At 35.3% G+C, this 23,447-nt stretch overlaps 1 protein-coding gene across 2 annotated transcripts in view; it reads right to left on the reverse strand.

The window, feature by feature from the left end:
* Nucleotides 1–11,452: 11,452 nt before the first annotated feature.
* The window catches only part of LOC132268211 (outer envelope protein 80, chloroplastic), a 51,181-nt gene continuing 39,186 nt past the window's right edge, over nucleotides 11,453–23,447 (reverse strand). The window contains exons 9-17 of one of the 2 annotated variants that reach the window (XM_059769005.1): nucleotides 18,269–18,422; nucleotides 18,043–18,183; nucleotides 17,520–17,590; nucleotides 17,324–17,402; nucleotides 17,127–17,242; nucleotides 16,855–17,002; nucleotides 13,271–13,340; nucleotides 11,923–12,078; nucleotides 11,453–11,774 (exon numbers count right to left, since the gene is read on the reverse strand). In XM_059769005.1, coding sequence (XP_059624988.1) covers nucleotides 11,924–12,078; nucleotides 13,271–13,340; nucleotides 16,855–17,002; nucleotides 17,127–17,242; nucleotides 17,324–17,402; nucleotides 17,520–17,590; nucleotides 18,043–18,183; nucleotides 18,269–18,422 — 934 coding nt within the window. In that variant the 3' untranslated portion in view covers nucleotides 11,453–11,774; nucleotide 11,923. Of the gene's footprint in view, nucleotides 11,775–11,890; nucleotides 12,079–13,270; nucleotides 13,341–16,854; nucleotides 17,003–17,126; nucleotides 17,243–17,323; nucleotides 17,403–17,519; nucleotides 17,591–18,042; nucleotides 18,184–18,268; nucleotides 18,423–23,447 lie in introns of both variants that reach the window. The other variant, XM_059769004.1, reaches the window with a different exon arrangement.

Raw genomic sequence — 23,447 nt, forward strand, 5'->3', positions numbered from 1 at the left:
CTCTCCTTTGTAATGGATTGCGCGCGGTTAGGCGGCGGCAGTACGATTTTGTAAATCGTTACACTTATACATTAGAATTTTCTATCAGGAAACAGTTGATTTGGAATGTCTTCCATATCGGAAGCAGGGTGCGCTTTTGAGGAAGGTCAGTTTTTATGTATTAAATTGACTTTTCGTGAATGGTGTTTATCTATTTAGGCGGTAGCTTATAGATTAGCGTTACTAAAACGTTAGGATTGGATGCATAGAAGTTTTGCAAATATATGCCATGGAACTTGGACGAATGTGGATCTTTACCCTATATAAAAATAGGGTAAAGATGAGTAGTTGCTAAATACAATCTACGTGTTGAATAATTTTTATGTTTCCTTTACATCGGACCCATAAATTTTTCTTGGGGGATTTGGAATTCAGTGGAGCCCTATACAGAGGCAACGTCCACAATGGAACGAAAATGAATTTCGAGGACGAAATTCCTTTTATTAGGAGGGAAGAATGTATTACCCCTAATTTTCAAAAGGATAAAATTGGAATTTAAATGTTATTTCATGTGAAGTTTTAATTGATTTTGTGGGTATGTGTTTAACTGGCAAATTGTTTATCTGTGTAATTGTGTATTTAATTTAATTATTTGTGTTTTTGTTTTATTTAATTGAATTAATTATTTATTTGCTTTAAGTGAATTAATTAGTGTATTTGATTAACTTTGTTTTTTATAAATTGTTTAACTATAAAGAAAGCTTCTACGGTTTTATATCTGTTGGCATCGGGAGTTAGCCGACTTATTATTAGGTTGGAATTAGAATTAGGTTTTAGTTAAACCTATTTATATACTTGTATAAGTCTTCCAAGGGTTTTAGAACCCTAATCACGGAATAGTGGAGGCGATGAGATACAGAGAGTTTGGAGAGGAAAACAGAGAGAAAGAGTTGGGGGTTTCGGCCAAAGATTTAGGCTGGACCAAGGAGGAAGGTTGAGGGCTGTTCGAGGGTTAGAACCAAAGCAAAGGAGTCCCTGACGACAATCTCAATCGCCGGAAAAAAAATTAGGAAGACGGCGACGAGGTTTTGATTCAAAAGCACACTGGCAAGTTCTTTTTTTTTTTTTTTTTTTTCTTTCTCTCTCCCGTTGGCTTGTGTTATGTGAATACCTAGATAGTCTCTAGGGTTTTAATTAATCGTTAATTGAATCTTGCATGTTAGAATATGCCAACTTGATCATCTGTTTGTGGTTATCTTGTCTGAAATATTTCTTCCAACTTTGGTGTTCGTCATCTGTTTAAAACATGCAAATTTGTACTGTTTTAATTGTCGTATTAACTCTCACTGTTATAAACAAAGGACTGGGATGATACTAGATATATAATAGACTGTTAAGATCAGTTTAGATGAAGAACAGTAAGGTTGGAAGTGGCCGGAGACGAAGTAAATGGCCGGAAATGAAGGAGAATTGGACCGGAAGCTCTAAGAGAGGGAGAGGCCGGCTCCATGGAAGAGAGAGCCGGCTCCCTCATCTTCAGAGCCGGCTTTGGGGAGTCTAGAGCAGGCTCCCAACCCTCCTGAGATGGCTCCAAGAGTGGTGGAGCCGGCTCTATGCTCTACAGAGCCTGCTTTTAAGTTTTTGGAGCAGGTTCCCATGTTTTAGTGCGTTCTGGGTTTGTTCGGGTGCACTATTTGGATGATGTATGTATCTAGAACTGTTCTGGAAGTATACTGGAGTAGTTAACATTAAATACAGGTGTTATTAAAGGCTCTCTCATATGTGTGCGTTCTGGAATATTTTTTTCACTGAATGGAGAAGGCTCCCAAGTGTATGGAGAAGGCTCTTCTATTTTGATGTTTCTGGGATTTTTCTTAGGTACTGTTTGGATGATCTACGTGTTCTGGATTGGTTGGGATTGTATTGGGAGGTCCCAAATATTGGTTTCATGTGGGATTAAAGTCTTGTATGGTTCAAATAATGCTTGTAGGCTAAAGGCTAAATTAGTATGAAATTAAGTAACTATACAGGCTGTTTACGGATGGAACGAATTTAATCGTCTAATTTTAATTTAGAGATTTAATGGATTATGGCATGATGTTAAATCTTGTTTTAGGTGCACAGTAGGGTCATCTATTTATCAGACTTGACCTATTCCTTTGTCTGAAATTTTAATTGCTGAAAGATTTAAACTTGTTTATGCAATTACATGGATTAAGGCTAGGATTTTAATTGCTGAGTTATTATACATTAATCTGCAATTAACTGGATCATGGTTTTTGGATTTTAGTTGCTAAACTGCTATTTATAATTCTGCAGCTTATTGGTTTTGGACTTAAATTGCTGAACTAATACTTAGGTTCCGCAGTTTTCATGGAAGTTAACCTGGATTTTAATTGAGGAATTATTGCTTATATTCTGTCAATTACTTGGATTTATGTGTGGAATTTTAATTGCTGAATTGATATTAAATTCTGTCAATTAAATGGATATTGTGGATTGTATACACCGGTATGGGACGGTGGCATACTAAGGATGGTTTAGCTCAAAAAAATACTAAGATCTACCCTATTGGATTAAGGGAAAGGAATGTAAAATATTGAATCCTAATTTTATTTAAGTCAGATCGACTGAGTAAGTTGAGTGACTATTTGGATTAATTGTTGTTTGTGGTTAAGTCAGATCGACTGAGTAAGTTGAATGACTACTTAGATTTATTGTTATTCACGGTTAAGTCAAATTGACTGAGTAAGTTGAATGGCTAACCGGATTATAAATCCTATGTCAGATTAATAAAGAATTGAATGACATACTCTGATTTTGGATGGACTTTAAATATATGTTTATAGTACCACGTTATGAGCTTGAGTCTCAGGAACATTGCTTAGGGAGCGTAAATGCATTGGGATACGTAACTGGTTATGATGGTTGAGGTATACCCTGTTAGGTCTAGGTACTCATGCCCACCTATGGGTGCGTTTTTGCATGTTGCCTTCTATTCAGGTTGAGACCCCCATTGTAGTCCAGTGAGAGTCCTGTAGTGTGTGTGTGTGTGTGTGTGTGTGTGTGTGTGTGTGTGTATATATATATATATATATATATATTTAAGGACTCTATAGATATGGTTGGGATATCTAGAATGTATCTGTGTATCGGGTCTCTGTTTGGATTGTAGTTAGAATAGAATTTGTTTGTGGGTCTGACCCACTATTATTTTTCAGGTAACGTACAGTTCCAGACTTAGAGCTTGTTCGTGCTGAGCAGAGACGGTCACTCATTCTTCCGACTGTGTAGGATTGCTGTTTACATTTAGTTTTGGATTTTCTTTCTAGTTTAGTTATCTTCAGCTGGGTTTTGATTAGGGGTCCACATAGTATGGATTCCCAAGTTGTATATTATGGAGAATGATTTATATCAGAAGATTTTGATTATCAATGAAAGTTATTGGTTTATCGTTTTAGTTCTTTTCAGCGTTTCTATTTATTCTTGTTAATCATATTTATATTCTGTGTTCGATTATTACTAATTGATTTGATATCCTCGGGTAATCGGGCGTGTGCCTGGCCAACCCGCATCCGGAGATCCGGGGGGTATCAAAAGATATATATATACATACATACACTAATTAAGTTACAATCACAAACAATCCCGCATCCACGTAATTACACCTCAAATAATAAGGCATAAAATGTAATGGACCTGAAACACAACCCCGGTAGCGGGTACCACCTGGGACCTCCCGGTTCGAAAATCGAAAAAAAATACTGAAATGGCAACCATTGCATTTCCAAGAGTCCTGAACTCAAGGTAATGCCTTAATCGACTCTCAAATACACCTGGCATACCCCATGGTATTCGGCACGAAAAACAAGACAAAACTGAATTAACCCTGAAAAGTCAAGAAAATCCTAGAAAATGAAAAATAATAAAAATCGAAAACATTACACCACGTTATTCTATGCTCTTAGGGTTCATAAGGGTATATCATTTTATGTGGTCAATTAATAATATAGAACTCAAAAGGGTAAAATAGACATTTACCGTGACCAAAAGTGATTTAAAAATTCATAGGGTCAAAATGGTCATTTATTAGTTAAAATATAACATTCATACCCTTCAGGGGTAATTCTATCATTTTCTAGAATCATTCTGTACTTTGGGGGTCAAATATGTAATTATACAAAAATTTGGGGTTAAATAGTGATTGTGAAACCATATGTGCGCACACTTGGTCTCATATTATCGTTTAGATGAGATTCCAGTGGCTGTGCAAAACCCAAAACGCTATTTATGCGTACACTTGCCCCTTATGTGTGCACAGATGCACACTTCAGGGATTTATGCGCACAAATAAATGACTCACGCTTACAACACTCACTGCAAGGTCCATCTAATCGTTTAGATGGGGGCATCTAACCAGTTAGATGGTCCGCAAACGTGATCTAATTGGTTAAATGACCCCATCTAACTGGTTAGATGGTGCCCAAAAATTACGTGATCAATGAAGGATAGTTTGGCTATCCATTCAACCATTAGGGTCCAAATAGACCTTGTCACGCCCCTAAAAAAATAGCCAAACAATATGTTTCCATCATAAACTAGTAAGCTTATCATAATAGTATTTTGCATGGTGTAACCATTAGGACTCATCACACACTCACACCCTGAGTGGTATTATTCATTTTGTATCCTTTTTGTATTCACAATTTTCAAGATGTATCTCATATAGGAGTAATGTGCTTGCAACTTATCCCCCAAGTGATATAGAATGTGACAATCAACTCATGTGCTTGTGCATGCTTCTCCATTTTCAGTTAAAAATTGGCCCTGGCATCATTTGTCTAGATCTTCCTGATACGATGTTGTTTGCTTTGCACCCTTTCCGTGCTCACAATTTTTAAAACTTGTCTACATAAATAAGAGGCATTCTCTCTTATTAGTGCCAACAACTTCTCTCCTCCTAGGTGAAGGTGCCTCCTACCTATGTAGACGCGTGTAGAAGGGTTTCGAAAATCGTGAGCACAGAAAAGGTGCAAAGCGAAAAGTATCTAAACAATATGAGCAAATCCTGAAATATGATATCAAAGTCAATCCCCAACCAAAAATAGAGAAAAGTGCACAAATTCATGAGAGTAGCTATTGAGGACACTAGTTCTCAAAAGCGGGTGATTGTGACGTCCCATATCATCTAAGGGAGAAATTGTTGGCACTTATAAGGAGATGTCTCTTACATATTTAGAAGAATTTTTAAAACAAAACAAACAACATTTACACAATGTGGAGAATGACCTAACATATTTTTGGGGGGACATCATGGATTGAATTGCTGTATATTAATGACTAGGTCCACTGATTTTTACTATAATTTTCCACATTACTTGATTTTATGTTACTGCATTGGTAATCCATCCCATTATGTTACTGCATTGGTAATCCATTCCATACATAATTGTGCGCATGACGAATTGGCATTTTTAATTGTTTGACCACATTTAAATCAAAATTAATAAAAAAAATGAGCTATTGTACTTATGTCATTAGATTAGATTATAGGACTACGAATCTATGCCGTAAGTGAGTCATGCTCATGCTGTACAATAAACTACGTCGTTTAAGACATGTTTTTCGAAAAGGTAATTTAAGCTTGAAACGACAAATTATAAAATAAAAAATATATATCATCTTCAACACTGCATGAGTTTCTTTTAAAGCATGTTTTTTAAAAGGATAGTACTTATATTAAAGAGGTTTCTTTTGCAGACTATATAAGAGACTAAAGAGAGCTTTTTCAATTAATAATTAAATATAAATTAAGAGATTAAATAATTTTTTTTTATACGTGATCGAAATCAATTCTGGCAACAATCATATAAGAATGGTTATGGTAAATGGCACTTGTATAAATTAATATATTAGATTGAATTCAAACTTATAACACTCACAGTATTACCAATAGGGAAAACATAAAAATTAAAAGACATACATCAACCATATTATTGGATGAAAAAACATAAATATTGCGTTTAGAAGCACGGTATTGGTAGCTTAGATTTGGAATTGTAAGAAATTATCCAATCTATCGATTCGGTACTCCCAAACATAACAAAAGTGATTTGTAATAATCAAGCCCAATTAAAGTAATTTATAAACTTTTAATCTTGTTTTGAACACCTTTAATCTTTATCTCAACACATTTTAATATTTTTCTCAATACCTTTTAATCTTGTTTTCAACACATTTTTAATTTTTTTCTCAACACATTTAATCTTGTTCTCAACACCTTTTAATCTTATTCTCAACACTTTTAGTCTTGTTCTCAACACCTTTTAAAAATTTTCTAAATACCTTTTAATTTTGTTTTCAACATCTTTAATCTTTATTTCAATGCCTTTTAATCTTTATCTCAATGTATTTTAATCTTGTTCTCAATCACAAATATGAGTAATCTGAAATAAATAATAATAAATGAATAAATCAACGCCCTACTCAAGTAGTAAGCAGGCGCTGCTCTGTGCTAGCAACGACACTGAAATGAGTTTTTATGTTAGTATTATTTGAGCAGGGCAGGGTAGCTCAATTTGATTGATTTATTAATTTTTTTAGATTACTCAGATTTGAGGTGAGAGAAGGATGATAAGGCATTGAGATAAAAATTAAAAGATGTTGAGGAAAAGATTAAATGCGTTGGGAATAAGATTAAAGATGTTGAGAATAAGATTAAAAAGAATTGAGTTAAATATTAAAGGTATTGGGAAAAAAATTAAAAGGTGTCGAAAATAAAATTAAAAATTTATAAATCACTTTAATTGGGTTCAATTATTACAAATCATTTTTGTTATGTTTGGGAGCACCGAATTGATAATTTGGAAGATTTCTTCCAAGCTCAAATTCAAACAACCAATTCAATGCTTTCAAACGCAATATATATGTTTTTCCATCCAATGATATGGTTTATAAACATCTGTTAATTTTTCTATTTTCTTATCGGTAACTCTGTGCTATAAGTTTGAATCCAATCTTGTATATTAATTAATATAAGTGCCAGTTTATATTCAATTATTAATTGAAAAAGTTTTCTTTCAGTCTCTTAGTCTGCAAAAGAAACCTCTCTATTTTTATTTTCTAAAGCGGGTCTCATCTCCTTTAGACTTTTCATAGAAACAGATGCAAATCCAAGCATAGCAAAGGAAATCAAAAGCATTACTTTGAGAAGTTGGGTCTGATTGGGGATTATTTTCTCTTATTCTTTTCTCTGTGAGAAAATAACCATCACGGAGAATAAGAAGGTAAGTACCATTAGAGAGCACCGAATTTATTTTTTATTTAATAATTTATCATTAATGCCGTTGGGATATTATGTTTCACACTTCAATTACCTTTTCAAAAAATTTGTCTTAAACATCGTAGTTTGTTGTACAGCATGTCCTGTTTATAGTAGAGGATCCTACTCTAATATTATATTACTTGGTACGATTACTTTCAGCCTAGGGTTTTGTTTGGCTTGCAAAAAATCTCTTCTGTTGGTCTAGTGGAAGTGCGGGTGTGCGAGGTACTCAGGAAGTTCCTAGTGAGAGTCCAACCTATATTCCAGATGGAAATGGAATGGATCAGGCGACTGAAAGGAGGTCGGAATGACCACCTTCAAATGTTCTTTTTTGCCTTTAGTGACAAAGGACTTCGAGTTTTTCTTATGGTTGTAAATGAAAGGACTTAACATGTTGGATTGAAAGTAATGAATTGAAGGTGCATGACTTGGAAAGTAAAGTACTGAAAGTTAAGTTGCATTAATGAAGATAATTGAAGTACATTGTGAAAATGTAAAGATAAATGAAATACAATTGTAGGAATTGAAAGATAAATTGAGGTTGCTATAGTTGTGTGTGTTGAGCAGGCCCTTAAAGCTACAACATAATGCCCTATTTATAGAATTTTCTGATGGCAATTACTTTAGGAAATTATATTGATTTGACCAGATTTTGCCTAAGTGTCCCACATACTCCTTGGCCTTCCTATAGTGTTTACACGTGTGGGATCATGTTTTCTCACATTTCTGTTTTTTCAGCACGACTTTCCATTGGACGGGACTAACCACTATTCCACTAGAAATCCTCCACGTGTCTCATGTTTCCAGGTTTTGTGTTCAACTTGCAGCCACGTTCTAATCCACACTATGCCATTTCTACTACTTATTAGCATGACATTCCACTGGAATATTGCATGTTCTATTGGAAAAACCGCTCTTATAATGAAAATTCTGCCACGTGTCCACTTGGAAGTCATGTTTGCAAGTAATTTCTTACCTCTTGGCCTGCCACGTGTTCCATAACTTTCCAATTGCAGTAACTGCTTGCTTCCTTGACTGACACATGTCCCATGACTTTCTACTTGCAGGTAACTGCTTGCTTCCTTGGCTGCCACATGTCCCAAGACGGTTACTTTACTAAATGACATTTTTAGATGAATCCATGTGTTGCTTTATGATTGCATGCACATTTGTATATCACACTTCCATTCGAATCGGCCACAACAACTTTTTATTGGAAAGTGACCGATAATTATGATGTAAGTAGTTATAGGTGACCCTTTTAATAAGTCACGTGTCCAACTTTGATTGATTTCTAGCCAAAGTCGTTAGAAGATAGCGATTTCTACTGGAACTTAGTAAGTACCTTCCATTGGAATGAATTAGGGCAACTTTTCAATAAAAAGTGGTTGATAATTATGGTACAAACAGGTTTGAACGGAAAGAAAGCAACACCCATCTTTGTTTAACGTGTTAAAGCATCCGGAAAGGAGTCTTTGTCATATCAGTTGATTAAAAAAAACAACCCGATATTGGTCATCTATTGTCCAGGCCTATACACACATGCATATATGTACTTGTACTTGCATATGAAGAAAAACCATTAAACTTGAATTTTATAACATTTACGGATAACCTACTTGAACTTGCAAAGAATTGAAACAACACCTTTTTATTTGGTTTTTATTCGTCTCCTTTTTTCCAACTGAGTAATATCTAGTATTAATCAACTTTGTTGCATAAACAAATGCTAAAGATCACGAAAGAAATTTGGTGATTTTATCACAATTGACGTGAATATTTATTTTTGAAAAGAACTAGCCAAATAATTAGGAGTAATGCTACATGTACATGGAGATTTGTTCTTGAATCTGCTGTGGCATAACTAAAAAGATTTGAATGTCCTCTATTTTAATACATATTACACTTTATTCTTTTATGCATTTGTGTTTCCTATTTTAGCAAACTAAATTAATTGTTAACTGAACGAAAATAAAAGAACAAACTATTACACTAGGTTCTTCTCTCTATCACTAATTTTCTTTTCTCTACTAATAATTTTATTATATGTATACGTATATACGTATAATATCCTCTTCTGCACTCTCTATATTTTTCAATTACTCAATATCTGTTGGGTATCTCTTTCAAATTTAACTTTAATTAGAAAATACCAAATCAAAATACAATTATAAAAAGGTTTAAGTGAATTATGTAAATTAGGGTTCTTATTGACGAGAAAGATGTCATTCATTCATGGTAAAAAATATATAGCTTTTAGTTTTAATTATTTTACAATTTGATAGAAGGGGATTCTTATTCACGAGAAAGAGATCACTCATTCATAATAAAAAATTATACCTTCTAGTTTTAATTATTTAAAGATTTAATAGAAAGGTTCTTCAAAGATATATACTAACAGAATTGAATTGAAGTTATTAAATTATATGAGGGTTTGGATGCTATAATGGTAAGTTTTGCTATTTTTTCACTCTTTCCTATATTAATATATTTTCTATATTTCAAAAATTACTTTTTTTTAAAAAAACACAAAGCTAACAAATAAGAAGCCCCATAGTTTAAGATAAAATCACAAATCAAAATTAGTTAAGTATAGCATTTTCCATAATTAAGTCAAAAAATAAGAAAGGGATTATTTATTTTTGAAGTTCTAGTAGATTCATTGTTATCACGGCTTTAAAACATGTTGTGTCATAAAAGGGTGTAGAACCTACATATAATATTTCACCTTTCCCGAGCAATGTGGGATCATAACGCCCTGTAGCTTGCTAGCGCACGCCCACATCACACCCGCCCACAGAGGTCATCATAATCACCCTCCCCATGGACACAACGTCCTTGTTGCCCACACTTCCGGTTGAGTTCTAGCTCTGATACCATTTGCAACCCTTATCTTATCCAAACACAATACCCTATCTAGACACAATATTGTTTGATTTTTGCTCTCTTAGACCAGAGACTTCACAAGGGCCACCCCATTTTGGTACTACCCCAAACCAGAGACTTCCCAGGAGATCACCTATCATAATACTACTCCAGGTTAAGCATGCTTAACTCTGAAGTTCTGGTAAATTTACTTCCATCACAACTTTAAAACGCATTGTATTATAAAAGGATATAGAACTTACATATAATACTTTACCTTCCCCAAGCCATGTAGAATCCTGACACCCTGCAGTCCGCTAGCACTCGCCCACATCACACCCACCCATAGAAGTCAATACAATCTCTTTGCAAATTGTTGTTCTCTCAATTTAGGATTAGTGGTGCGTCTTATTCATTTCTCAATTTAGGGTTAGTCTTTTTATCTTTGCACATGAGTTAAGGTTATACACACGCACACGCGCACGCGCACGCATACATACATATAAGATGAATGGTGATGCTGCAATATGAATGAAATCTAATTGGAAGGTTGGATGGATTATAAATTATAAACAAATTCATAATAAACTCTAAACTAATTTTGATGTTAATTTCTTTACAGATGCTCTTGCATTTGAGTGTGTACTTTGTTATTCAATCTAAAATGGGATTGAAACGATGTAGATAAGGAATCGAAAAATATAAATCATACATATACTATACTTATTCACCCAGTGATAGCTTATTATGAAACCACAGAATTCAGATCCAACACTCATGGCAGGTTTTTTTTGAGCAATTTAAAATACCATTTTAAAGTTAAATAGATGTTTGAGGAATTCAAAATTCACTAGAAGTGTCCAAGGGAGTTTTTTTGTGTGCGCGTGCGGAACTCAAGAGAGAAAGGGTTCTTTTGATTTATAAACTAAATATAATACTTTTTAGTGGACAATCTTTGTACTTTTTTTAAGAAAAAATTATTTACTTACACTGGTTTTTAGATTAGGATAATCTTTAATGAAATGCATAATTTGGAGATGCCTCAGGTAATATCCATTTCTCAGATGGCTATCTGAATGGTTTGACACTCAGTCTAGGGCAGAGACAGTGGCATCTAAGATTATTACATGCATCTTCCATACTGTGGTATGGGGGCCAAATTGGAGGCAGAGGAATCTAACTTAGCATGAGGATTGAAAAACGGTCATTTCTTGCTTCTAGGAAGTGCATAGCTAATCCAGGACTTTGTCCTGCTATTTTAGTTCTAATGTATGCTTCTATAACTTTCCGACACTACATGATTTTCCTTACCTAAATAAATGGTGTCTGCTTACAAGATTAACCCTCGGGTCCTTAAAAACTGAAATGACAAAAAAAATAAAAATAAATAAAAATTCACAGAGCATGTAAGACCAACCACATAAAGCTGCAGATATCATCCTCCCCCCAAAAAAACTCCCAAAAAAAAAAAAAAAAAAAAAAAAAAAATTGTAAATACCAAAACAGAAAAAGAATTGGCATAACACTTGTCATTTAGCAAGCATGGGGATGCTGATCTTGCCATATTGATCTTCTGTTTTCTATATGGTTATAAATTTCTCTTGGCCTGCAAATGTAAAGACGAACACATGAAGAAGCTCAAGAATATGATATCAGCAAAATTCATTTACTAGCAGTAGGTCTCAGAATCTAACGAAAGAATAACATAAGAATAACATTTACCATCAACATGATATGGAGAATGTAAAGAGGACCTTAGTTCCGGTGACCAACACCAAAGTGAAACCTCCCTGCTTGCTTATCGTTAAAGGCATATTCAAGTCGCAAAGGTCCCAAAGGAGAATCCACACGCATACCAATGCCATATCCATGTCCGCTTCCAGGCTTTAGCCTAGCCCCAGCAGGATCACCTGATAATAGATGTGTAAAGTTGTATTATAATCTTTGTTACATGGATTCTTCAAAAGTACTAAAGTACCCGTGTCGGACACAATATCCCTCAGACATGGGCATGGAATATGCGTCCGACACTTTTGGTTGGACATGTACTTAAAAAGCATAGCCAATCATTCAATTACATTATATTATTACTTTAAAATGAGTTAAATGCCTATATTGAACATTATATTAGATAAAAACATCACTTTACTCCAGAAAATAAAATAAAATAATTAATAAAATGAATATTTAGCCGTGTCCGTGTGTCCTTCTGTTTGGAGATTTGGCTAGTCTAACTCATGGATACACACCTGTGTCCGACACCTGTATCCGAGTCCATGTAACATAGATTATAATTATCAAAATTAAATAGAATGTGAACATAAAAACTCCCAAGTATCACTTATACAAAAAAAATAAATAAAAAAAAAAATAAAAAAAATAAACCATATAAGTAGCAAAAGTAATTCGATCACGATGACCTCACATTGTACATGGGATCCAACAGTAATTGTTCCGTAATTGGCAAGTTGTTTCAATTAGATCAGAAGAAACATTCTGCTACTTTGCACTATACTATATAACAGCAGATCATAGGTGACGCTGTTTATTCGAGGTTTCCTGTATCATCAATAGTGACCTTGTTTCCCATACATGCATGGGAATGAATTTCATTCTTGGATGTAACTTTATATATAGTTATCTTCCTTTACAGTTAAAAGAAAAAAACCATTTCTTTAACTTTAAAAGATCAAACAGTTGTTGAAATTCAGATTCAAGAAAATTTAGCTTCTGTTTGTAATGAAAAATTCTCTCCCCTAAAAAGAGAAAATACTAATTTACTTGTCTTAACTGATATAAATCATCCCTAAGACACTAATGTGGCCTTCCATGAAGTCACAGAACTTAAATGAAACGAAAGCGGAAACAAAGGTCAAAACGGGCAAAAGTCTTGTTCAACTGTATGCTCCAATGAAGAGCGAGTTCACTCAAGGTCAGATACATGGTATAGGGTGGCTTGTCACTCAAAGATGGAGACACGGACTACAAAGTGCATTTGCATCTACAGGTACATGCACTTTATCTTTTTGCAGGAGTTTATTTCACCTTAAGTATTACATATTCATCATATTGGAGAGGTAACCGTAAAAAAGAGAAACATACCAGGAACATTCGGACCAGATCCAAGATCAGTTCCATAGTCAGCAAACATAACCCCCTCCACTGGGCCCAACTGCAATAAATTGGAAAGATAAGTGGGTATAAATAATTTTGAATGAACAATTAAAAAAAAAAAAATAGATTGTGATAACCATTGAGTCCTAACAATCTTGTTAATGGATTCTAAGCAACATGAATCATATTGTCATGTCGATTTTACCAAGGCCAGATCATTAACTCATCCCCTAACTATTCTGTCCCACCCTTCCACCATGACAATTACCATGTTAAGTCCAGCAAACTGAATTAACCTCACTTCTTACTGCAGCTGTAATATGATTTCTCTGAGCATGAATGTTTAAATGCTCAATGAATGGTTTCTTAATTCCTATAAAAATAGTAACGTTCAAGAACGCTCAATAAATTTAGAATGGAATATCAAGAAATTGGACACAGCCTCAATAACACTCAATAAATTCACCATCAGAGGACAACATCAGCTACGAATTGTTCATAAACATGAAAACTAGTTTGAGAAATATCTCCTCCCATGCCCAAAGAGGGAGGTATAAAGTTTAAAGGCCAAAACTGGGATGTAGGAGTATGTTATACTTGTCCAAAAATAAAAAAGAAATGGAGAACGAAAAAAGAAATAAGAAAAGAAAGAAAAAGAACAAAAATGTCAGAGTGGACTCTATCTCCAGTATTTGCAAGTATATATTATCAACATCTCAATTTCCAACATCTTTGAGTAACTATATGTTTCAACATCCATATCCGAATGTACAAATACATATTGACATATCAAAACAACCAGCGACACCAATGGCATCAATATATTAACGAAAATATCATTATACTAATTTATGTTACAATAGAAAATATGAATTGTCAATATCATTATGTTAATATCATTCACCAAATTGTACTTATCAAAAAAATATATCATTCACCAAATTGTCAATAATCAGTATCATGAAAACATTACTGGATCATTAACAAAATAGAAAGGAAAAAAAAAAAATTTGTCAATATCATTCGCCAAATTGTGAGGGATTTCTCACTAATTTATGTCACAATAGAAAATATGAATTTCCCAAAAATGACCTATTATTCAAAGAGGTTATTCATATTTCGAAAATCTAATGTTTTTAATAAAAATAACAGTATTTGGTTAGTGTGTAATTACAGTGGATACAAGAATGAGAATTATGGGATTTGATTAAACTGTAACTTTAAACTTAAAAAATCCTTTAAACAATAATGTGAATATTGTAAAATTGCATTCCGCATTAACAGGTTTTAATGGTCGCTGTGGGGATGTCAATGATATTATACTAACTAGAGTGGAGGTTGGTGTAATTTGTCCGTCCTTACTTTTTTTCCCATATATATACACATACATACTTTGTCCGTCCTTACTTTTTTTCCCATATATATACACATACATACATATGTACACATATAACATTCACTATATAATTAAGGGGTAACCCAATGCACGAGGCTCCCGCCATTCCGGGGTCCATGGAGGGTGAGATGTATGTAGCCTTTCCTACGCATTTACCATATTTGTTCACTTTTCACAATTTAATTACTTCATATCATTTTATTCTGATCAATTTTTATTTTTCTTCTTACTAAAGCACCAACATTGCACGGAATAACCACTCAAGAGTATAATATCACAAATATCATATAAAGAATTAACCCACTAGTACTACATTTACATAAATAAATAAAAAAAGAAAAAGAAAGAGTTCAACTAGTTCATATTTTGTTATACCATTTTTTTTTTTATATAATCCTGGCAAGCTCACGGGCACACCCGCTTGGGGAGTTGGGTGTTCTACCAACCAGGCCACTGCGTAATGCCCCATATTTTGTTATACTAATGAGCCAAAAGTAAAAAGTGGTTGACCAACTTATATGTGCAAGCATACACTTCAGAAATTATACTAATGAGCCAAAAGTAAGGGCACAAAAATTATCAACAAAATGAGATCTGCTAAGACGTTGCAAGTGATACCCAAAACAGGAATGATTATGAATGTACATGTTTAAGAGTTATAGAGCATATTTCTTTGTATGGCTTCATATATTGGCAACAAGAATCCATCAAAACTCAATTTCATCCAAGACCATGACTTATGTCAAATTGTAGGAAATTCATTGTCATGCAGCCTCAACTCATGTTCCCAAACAAAGCACTTTCTTAACCTATTATTTATTGTCTTGCCAGTCATCCATCTTAACTGCCCCAATTCTACTGAGGATCATTTTCTAAATACTTCTTTTACTGCCAACCATTGCTAGAATTAAATTCAGGGTACATATGTTTTTCTCCCAGTTAAAGCCTACAATTATGGAGTGTTGACAACCATTTACTCCAAAAGCTTAAGCTGTTAGAGCGGGTGAAACTTAAATATATAAATCCTTCAACACGCCCCTTCACGTGTGGCCCTCTTTTGGCCCAACACGTGTTTTTCAATTTTTAGATAGTGAGGTTTGAACTTGAGACCTTTGGCTCTAATACCATTTTGACAGCCATCTACTCCAAAAGCTTAAGTTGTTAAAGAGGGTGTAACTTAAATATATAAATCCTTCAACATGGAGAATGGCAATAATCACAGTAATCGTAATATTTTTTTCCCCCAATAGCTGATGGTGTTCATTTGTCAACACTCCATAAAAGTATTAACCTCTTCAATTTTACTTTGAATGGTTTGTCCAACATATACAAATGGCCACTACTGGATTACTCACTGACATCAATTTCAATCCATATAAATAGATTCGGGATTCATGCATTGGGTTGGGCATGTTAGGCATCAGATTTATCATATTTCCCATATCGGACTACTTAAGCATGGCTATATATCAAAATTTTATATTTTGTTTTACTTCCTACTAACCAATTTATATTTTTAGATGATATAGGAGTGATTAACATGGGCACTTACTCATTCTGAATCAACCATGTTATGCAAGAAACATAATAAAAGAGAGTAATTTGGATACACTTCCTAGGTGTATGTCAAACGAAATATGTTACAGATGCCATATTGCTATCCACCAATACAAAAGTAGTATTTTTTTTCTTTTCTTTTCTTTTCTTTTTTTTTTTTTTTTTTTTTTCTCCCAATACAAAAGTAGTTAACATGTTCAGAATGGTCTGTGCAACATAATATAGGGTTTGACTATTACCTTACCCTCATGACTTCCCAATTCCCATATACCATGCTGGATTCCCATTTATTTCAAATACTTCTGATTTTAAACAGTCAATTCAAGGTACTAGCTTATGATTTATACGACTGCATTACCAACTTTGTTCCAGTTCATTTATGCTTAGGTACTCTCTTGTTGAGCCTGCATATATCATGTTTGAAATGTTATTCACAAAAAAATTCCATTCAACAGATATAAAGCTGTGCTGAATTTCAGCCAGTATTACAGCATCATAGATCCATAACCAATCTTTGAGAGGAAAATTTAGTAATCAAGGCAAGTAAAATGACCCGCAACAGAAATAAGAAAACAGAAATCACTAACTACCAAGTAGACCCACAGGGAAAATGCAATACCAGGGGGAAAGACATTTCTGCACAGCCAACCACATAAGATCGCCCTGAGCCTACCGCCCCTTCTTCATAACCTCTCACGCTATTTGTCCCACCGATGGCAAATGCCTCATGGGGGGAGAAATTACCGATCACATGACCGCCAGACAGACTATTACAATAGAAACCAATGAATGTAAGAAAGACAAAAGAAAGAAAGGTTAAAAAGTAGCACAATTTAAGCAGAACTACATAAAAGGGAGAATTAGTATCAGGCTGCTCACAATCTTCAATACCTAAAAAGAAAACGAGCAGGACCTACTTCGAAACCCTTCCTTGAACGAGCATTCACTCTGTTGAAAAATAACCAATCTGGCAATACAGGAAGCCCCTGTTCCATGTTGAATACAAACTGCAAAAGTGATGGAGATTAGTGTCTATGATGGAGTGAACGAGATCTTTTGTCAGTAAAATTTGACAAGTGACAACTAACCATTGAAGACCCAGGATCACCAGAACCAGTATATACGCTCTCAAATTTAGCAAGCAACATATCGTCATGGTTATTGCCGCTGCAATGAAGTGAGAAGCAAATGTATCAGACCCGCAATGGCATGATTAACAAACTAAGAACTCTTGGAAGTTTAACATTATAAGTGTTTAATTGTTCAGCCTTCAGAGATGCATACCTTGCAGTAAGGGGGCTGTTGTAAGAATCCTTAATAATAGGAACCCCTTTATCATCACGAGCACCCGCATGCTGGAACAATTGGATCAATAGATGGAAATGGATGACAAGAAAGCATAAACAAAAATTATGGATGGTTAAAAACACAATTTTGTCATCAACAATAGTTAAATAAAAGGCATTGAATGAACTATAACACTTATCCAATTCTAGAGACGTTAGGTTTTTCGACACAGCAGTTCCCATATAGTTTGGTAAAGGATCCCACTCCAACATGCAAACCATGAATCACAAAAGTAACTATGACGAATGATGAGAAAATCAACAATCACTCTTTCAAGTTTAACGTTTTTCCACCAAAAACATCACTACGTGAGAAAGAGCTAGCCATGCCTTAAATAATTCGGTAAGGACCCCCCTGAAAGACTTTTTTCCCCTTCTTTTTTTCTTGTTTAGCTGAATGGCACCCATGGAAAACTAAAGGATCCTACTAAGCATATAGAATCATGAATTTAGTGAAGTACCTGAAAAATAAGTCCAGCCGTTCCACTCCACTTTGGCCTAAATGGACGACTGTATTCAATGCCAGCTGTTACCCGGCCAATAGTAAGGCTACTATTGCCATGTTGGTTTCCATGAACAAGCGTGCCAGGCGTTCTTGAATTCTATCAATAAAGAAGCAAATTAATATTTATCAGCTTCTCATCATTAAAACTCAAAGTACACATGTATAAGAAAATCACAAATTACCTGAATCATGATAGATCTTGATGTCCGCTTATCATCTCCTTCAATCCATGGGTCTGTGTAGTTTATTCGAAATATTGAGTCAATTTGCCCTCTCTCTAATGAAACATTAAATTTTTGGTTTCTCCCAAAAACATTCCTATGAGAATATGCAAAGCTGCAACCGAAGTATAAGGATACATGAGAACATTATATAGTCTATAGTCATGGTAGGAAAAAGAGATCTAATAATGAAACAACTAAATTGAAGAAACAGCCCACTAATTTACACCTATGTTAGATGGACTTAGGTGTGTGTCCAAGTGTTGGTCCTCCCTAAAATCCCAAAGTTGAAGGACACAGAATTAAACTCGAAATGAGCCCAAAAAGTCCAGGTATGGGTAAGCAAACACGTCCAAACGCTAAATATGTTGTACATTAGTGTAATATACAAGATTATTATTATTCGAAGATACATAAAATTAGGTCATAAATTAAATAATGTGTGGTCAAGAAAGGGGATCCTCATAATTCTCAAAGTAGGAAATCCTTCTCCACTATCAAATTTTGAGGTGGTTCTTCCATCATCAAATGTAGAGGACCAGACTGTCCAATTTAGCTTCATGTGTTGGATGTGTATCAGAAGAAATATAATATAGAAGAAAGAGAAGAGAAATATGTAAAAGGTTTGAATGAGATATATAAATACTCATTCACAACTCTCATATTTATATACTAAAAAGAGCACATGTTAATATTACAATAAAGGAAACTAAATAAAATCATTGCATATTCTATGCCTAGACATATGTGTAAACAAAGTAAAATCCATTATTTGTGGCTATCATATCTCAGATAATATGGTAAGTCACATCCCATGATTTGCGCCTATCATATCTCGGCTAACACTCCCCCTCGAGTTGGTGTGTGGATGTCTGAGACACACAACTTGGACAATGCATCCTTAAACACGGTCTTGCTAACATGTGTAAATCTAATTAGGATACTTTTCTGTCAAATGAAGTGTCAATCAGCAAATCAAAGTCTCCTCAGACCATAAACATTCGACAATGTCTCCTCAGACCATAAACAACCAATCATGTCTCCTTAGACCATTTCTCCTCATACACATGTTTAAAACATGTAGATGGAAGAATCAACAATGTCTCCTCAGACCATTCCCCTTCATATATATGTTTAATCACTGTAGATGAAGGAATCAACAATGTCTCCTCAAACCATAAAAAGAAACAACTATGTCTCCTCAGACCATTCCCCTTCATACATATGTTTAAACAATGTAGATGAAAGAATCATAAAAAGAAACAATTATGTCTCCTAAGACTATTTCTGAATAGCCAAACTCACAACGCCCTCATTGGTCGGAACACCCTGCCTACTTGACACTTCCTCGATGGGCGATGTCACCTTAGACCATTCCCGAATGGGTGGTGCTGAACTCACAATGCCCTCATTGCAGTCGAACCACCTTGGCTCTGATACCAAGAAGAAATATAATATATAATAAAGAGAAGAGAAATATGTAAAAGGTTTGAATGAGATATATAAATACTCATTCACAACTTTCATATTTATATACTAAAAAGAGCAGATGTTAATATTACAATAAAGGAAACTAAATAAAATCATTGCATATTCTACGCCTAGACATATGCGTAAATAAAGTAAAATCCATTATTTGTGGCTATCATATCTCAGATAATATGGTAAGTCACATCCCATGATTTGCGCTAATCATATCTCGGCTAACAGTATCCTATACCATACCCATGTCTTTTCGTACCTACATCAGGTAAGTTGATGGAAAATAAGAGAATTCATAGAACACAACATTACACAAAGCATGTAACTGGCACGTGTTGGTAATTGAACATGTTTCAATTTACCGCATATGAAACTAAACAAGACTAATAAATCAACAGATAGCTCATAAATATAAATTTCAGAAATGTATAGATAGAAGCCAAGATAGCTCCTTCCACAGAAGAGAGAAGCCACAGCCTCTTCTCAAATAGTTCCATACTGGATACATATGTTGAGGGATCAAACTTATTAGACAAGCAATAGTTGATTTCGCCTGAACACCATCCTTGTCTGCATTACAACCCAATGATACAATTATGTTAAGATGTCATCAAGGGCAACAGGGACACAGTACAACTTCTCTGGTTAAGAACATTTAACTACCCTAGTTGAATACACATAACACTAATAGTGGTGTCAATCCACATCCAGATATATATATATATATATATATATATATATATATATTGATAATTAAGCAAATTCATTCAAAAAGCATTCCAAAGGGGAACGCGTCCTAGAAACAACAAAGGGATACTGTGGTCCCTAGGAAGAAATAAAATCATTCATCTCCTCCGGGGAGGAACAAAGCCTAACCGAACCCCAAAAACATAAAGATGTAATAAATGTTGACTTAAGAACAACAATCGAGGATTCCTTTCCTTCAAAGGATCTATTATTCCACTCCCTCCACAAACACCACCATAAACACAAGGGCGCCATCCTCCAAAACCCACGAGCATAACCTCCCACATAGCACCCTCTCTAAGCCTCCATCAATCCTCTCACAAATCTAGGCATTACCCACGAAACCCCAAACATTCCTAACAAAAGACACCAACAGTCCAAAGCCACAGGACAATGCAAAAGAAGATGATCCACCGATTCTCCATCGCACTTACACATACAGCACCAGTTAACTATGATTTGTCTTCGCCTCCTCAAATTGTCGAGCATCAAAATCTTGCCCCACACCACTGTCCAACTAAAGAACGCCACTTTGAGCGGCACCTTAGATCTCCACACTATTTTCCACGGAAACGTAATCCCTGTAGTATCTGAGAGGCATCGGAAAAATGATCTCACTTCAAACTTTCCCTGAGAAGCAAGCACCCAAACAAGCGAATCTCTCTCTCTGCTACGGGTCTCATGCTGATACAAACGATCTAACAATCCGCAAATGTCGTCCAACTCCCAATCCTGAAAAGCTCTCACAAACCGCACATCCCAAGTCAACCTCCCGCTATCAAGCCGATAACAGTCAGCAACCGAGGCATGCCTATCAACAGCAATCCTAAACAATCTGGGAAATGAACAAGCAAAGGTACAATCACCACACCAAAGATCCTCCTAAAACCACACGTCCCTACCATCCTGAACTCTGAATCTAATATGTTTAGAAAACTCATTCCATCCTTTCCTAAAGGATTTCCAAACGCCGACACCACCACGAGTCCTCACCAAACACGAGCCCCCCCCCCCCCCCCCCCCGCGGTTTCTTCCCCAAACCGGCACAAAATAACCCTCCTCCACAGCCTATGGCGTTCCACTCCAAATCTCCACAACCACTTGCCAAGGAGGCCCTGTTAAATGGTACCAACCTCTTATCCCTAGGCCTCCGGCCTGAATCGGCCTACAAACCTGCTCCCAACGAACAAGGTGATACTTATATTCTCCTTGTAAGACACCCCATAGAAAGTTCCTGTGAAGCCTCTCAATCGAAATAGCAACCACAGATGGAATCTGGAAGAGGGATAAAAAATATGTAGGGAGGCTTGAGACCTACCAACCTTTCGATAAGTACTGCTTCTTCCACCCTGTAAGTCTCCTCTGAACCCTCTCAACCACCGGATCCCAAACACCCATAGTCCTTGAAGAAACTCCCAAAGGTAGCCCCAAGTATGTAATCGGAAAACTACTGATTCCACAACCAAGCACATAAGCTAACTTACCAATATTCTGCACCTCCCCCATTGGAACCAAGGCACTCTTCCCTACATTCACTTTCAAGCCTGAAACAGCCTAAAAACAAATTAGCACTGATCTCAGGTACCTCATCTGGGACACCTCAGCCTCACAAAACACCAAAGTGTCATCCGCAAACAATAAGTGAGATATCTCCATATGATGAGCAACATCCCCAGCCACCATGATCCTCTTGATAAAAACCCAACTCCACCGCCCTCCCTATCAACCTACTAAGTCCACATCCAGATATTCCTTGTAAAAGAGAACACCGTAACCAAGAATCAAAATAATTAAACCTTACTGCAGCACTCAACAATTCGTAAGGAACTACATTAAAAATTAAAAAGATTCAAGTTATCGATTTAAATCAAAAGGACCAAAATCACCCCATTTCATAGCCTTTATAATTTAAGTGACTACCAACAATCACTTACAAGATAAAATACATATATATGGTTGAATATACACAGGTTTTAAAAATTGATACTCAAATGCTTCAAATGAGATAAAGAAAATGTTGACATTTTGATGGAGATCAATGGCGGAAATTTTTAAAGGTGTATAAAAGGCGCAAAATGGAGGATTTTAAGCCTCGAGCTAGCATAGGCTAGATAATATCGGTCCATATGGAGTTTGGAATAATTGGGAGATTCGGTTAAATTTTATTTACTTTAATTATGCTATTATGTAAGTATTGATTACCTAGAGTCAAATATTGATTACCTCAATTATGGGGTGATTACTTTTATTATGTTATAGAGTCAACTTTTGATTACTTTAATCATGGGGTACTCCAAGGTAATGAGCTACACTCACAGATTTTTTTTTTTTTTTTGATAAATAAAATGTATTGGAAAGCGTTCAAAAGGGGAACGCATCCCAAGAGATATACAAGAAACCAAACAAAACCCTATGGACCCAAAGAACCAAAAAAGTCCACAATCTCATCTAAAGATATACAATTTTTCCCCATCACCCAACTAAAAAGAGAACTAATAATAGCAAATTTCAGCGCCCCAATGGAGGTTTCCTCCCCATCAAAAGATCTTTTCTTTCGCTCTTTCTAGATGCTCCACCAAACACAAAGGGGGGTCACCCTCCAACAGACAGGAGCATGGCCCCCACCCTTTGGTCCCTCCAAATGTCAATCAATTCCCTTGAAGACCGAGGCATAACCCAATGGATGCCAAAAAAACCAAAAATAAGACTAGCAATCATAAGCCACAGGGCAATACAAGATATGGTGATCCACACACTCTATCATTCTTACACATACAATACAAGTTGACCGTGATTTGTCTTTTCTTTCTCAATTGTCCAGAGTCAGAATCTTACACAAAGCAGCAATCCAAACAAAAAATGCCACCCTGAGAGGAGGCTTCGAATGCCAAACCATCTTCCACGAAAAACT

The sequence above is a fragment of the Cornus florida genome, unplaced genomic scaffold (assembly GCF_030987335.1).
Source record: "Cornus florida cultivar Cherokee Brave unplaced genomic scaffold, ASM3098733v1 CherokeeBrave_3.0.0_Hap2_Chr08, whole genome shotgun sequence".
Classification (NCBI taxonomy): domain Eukaryota; kingdom Viridiplantae; phylum Streptophyta; class Magnoliopsida; order Cornales; family Cornaceae; genus Cornus; species Cornus florida.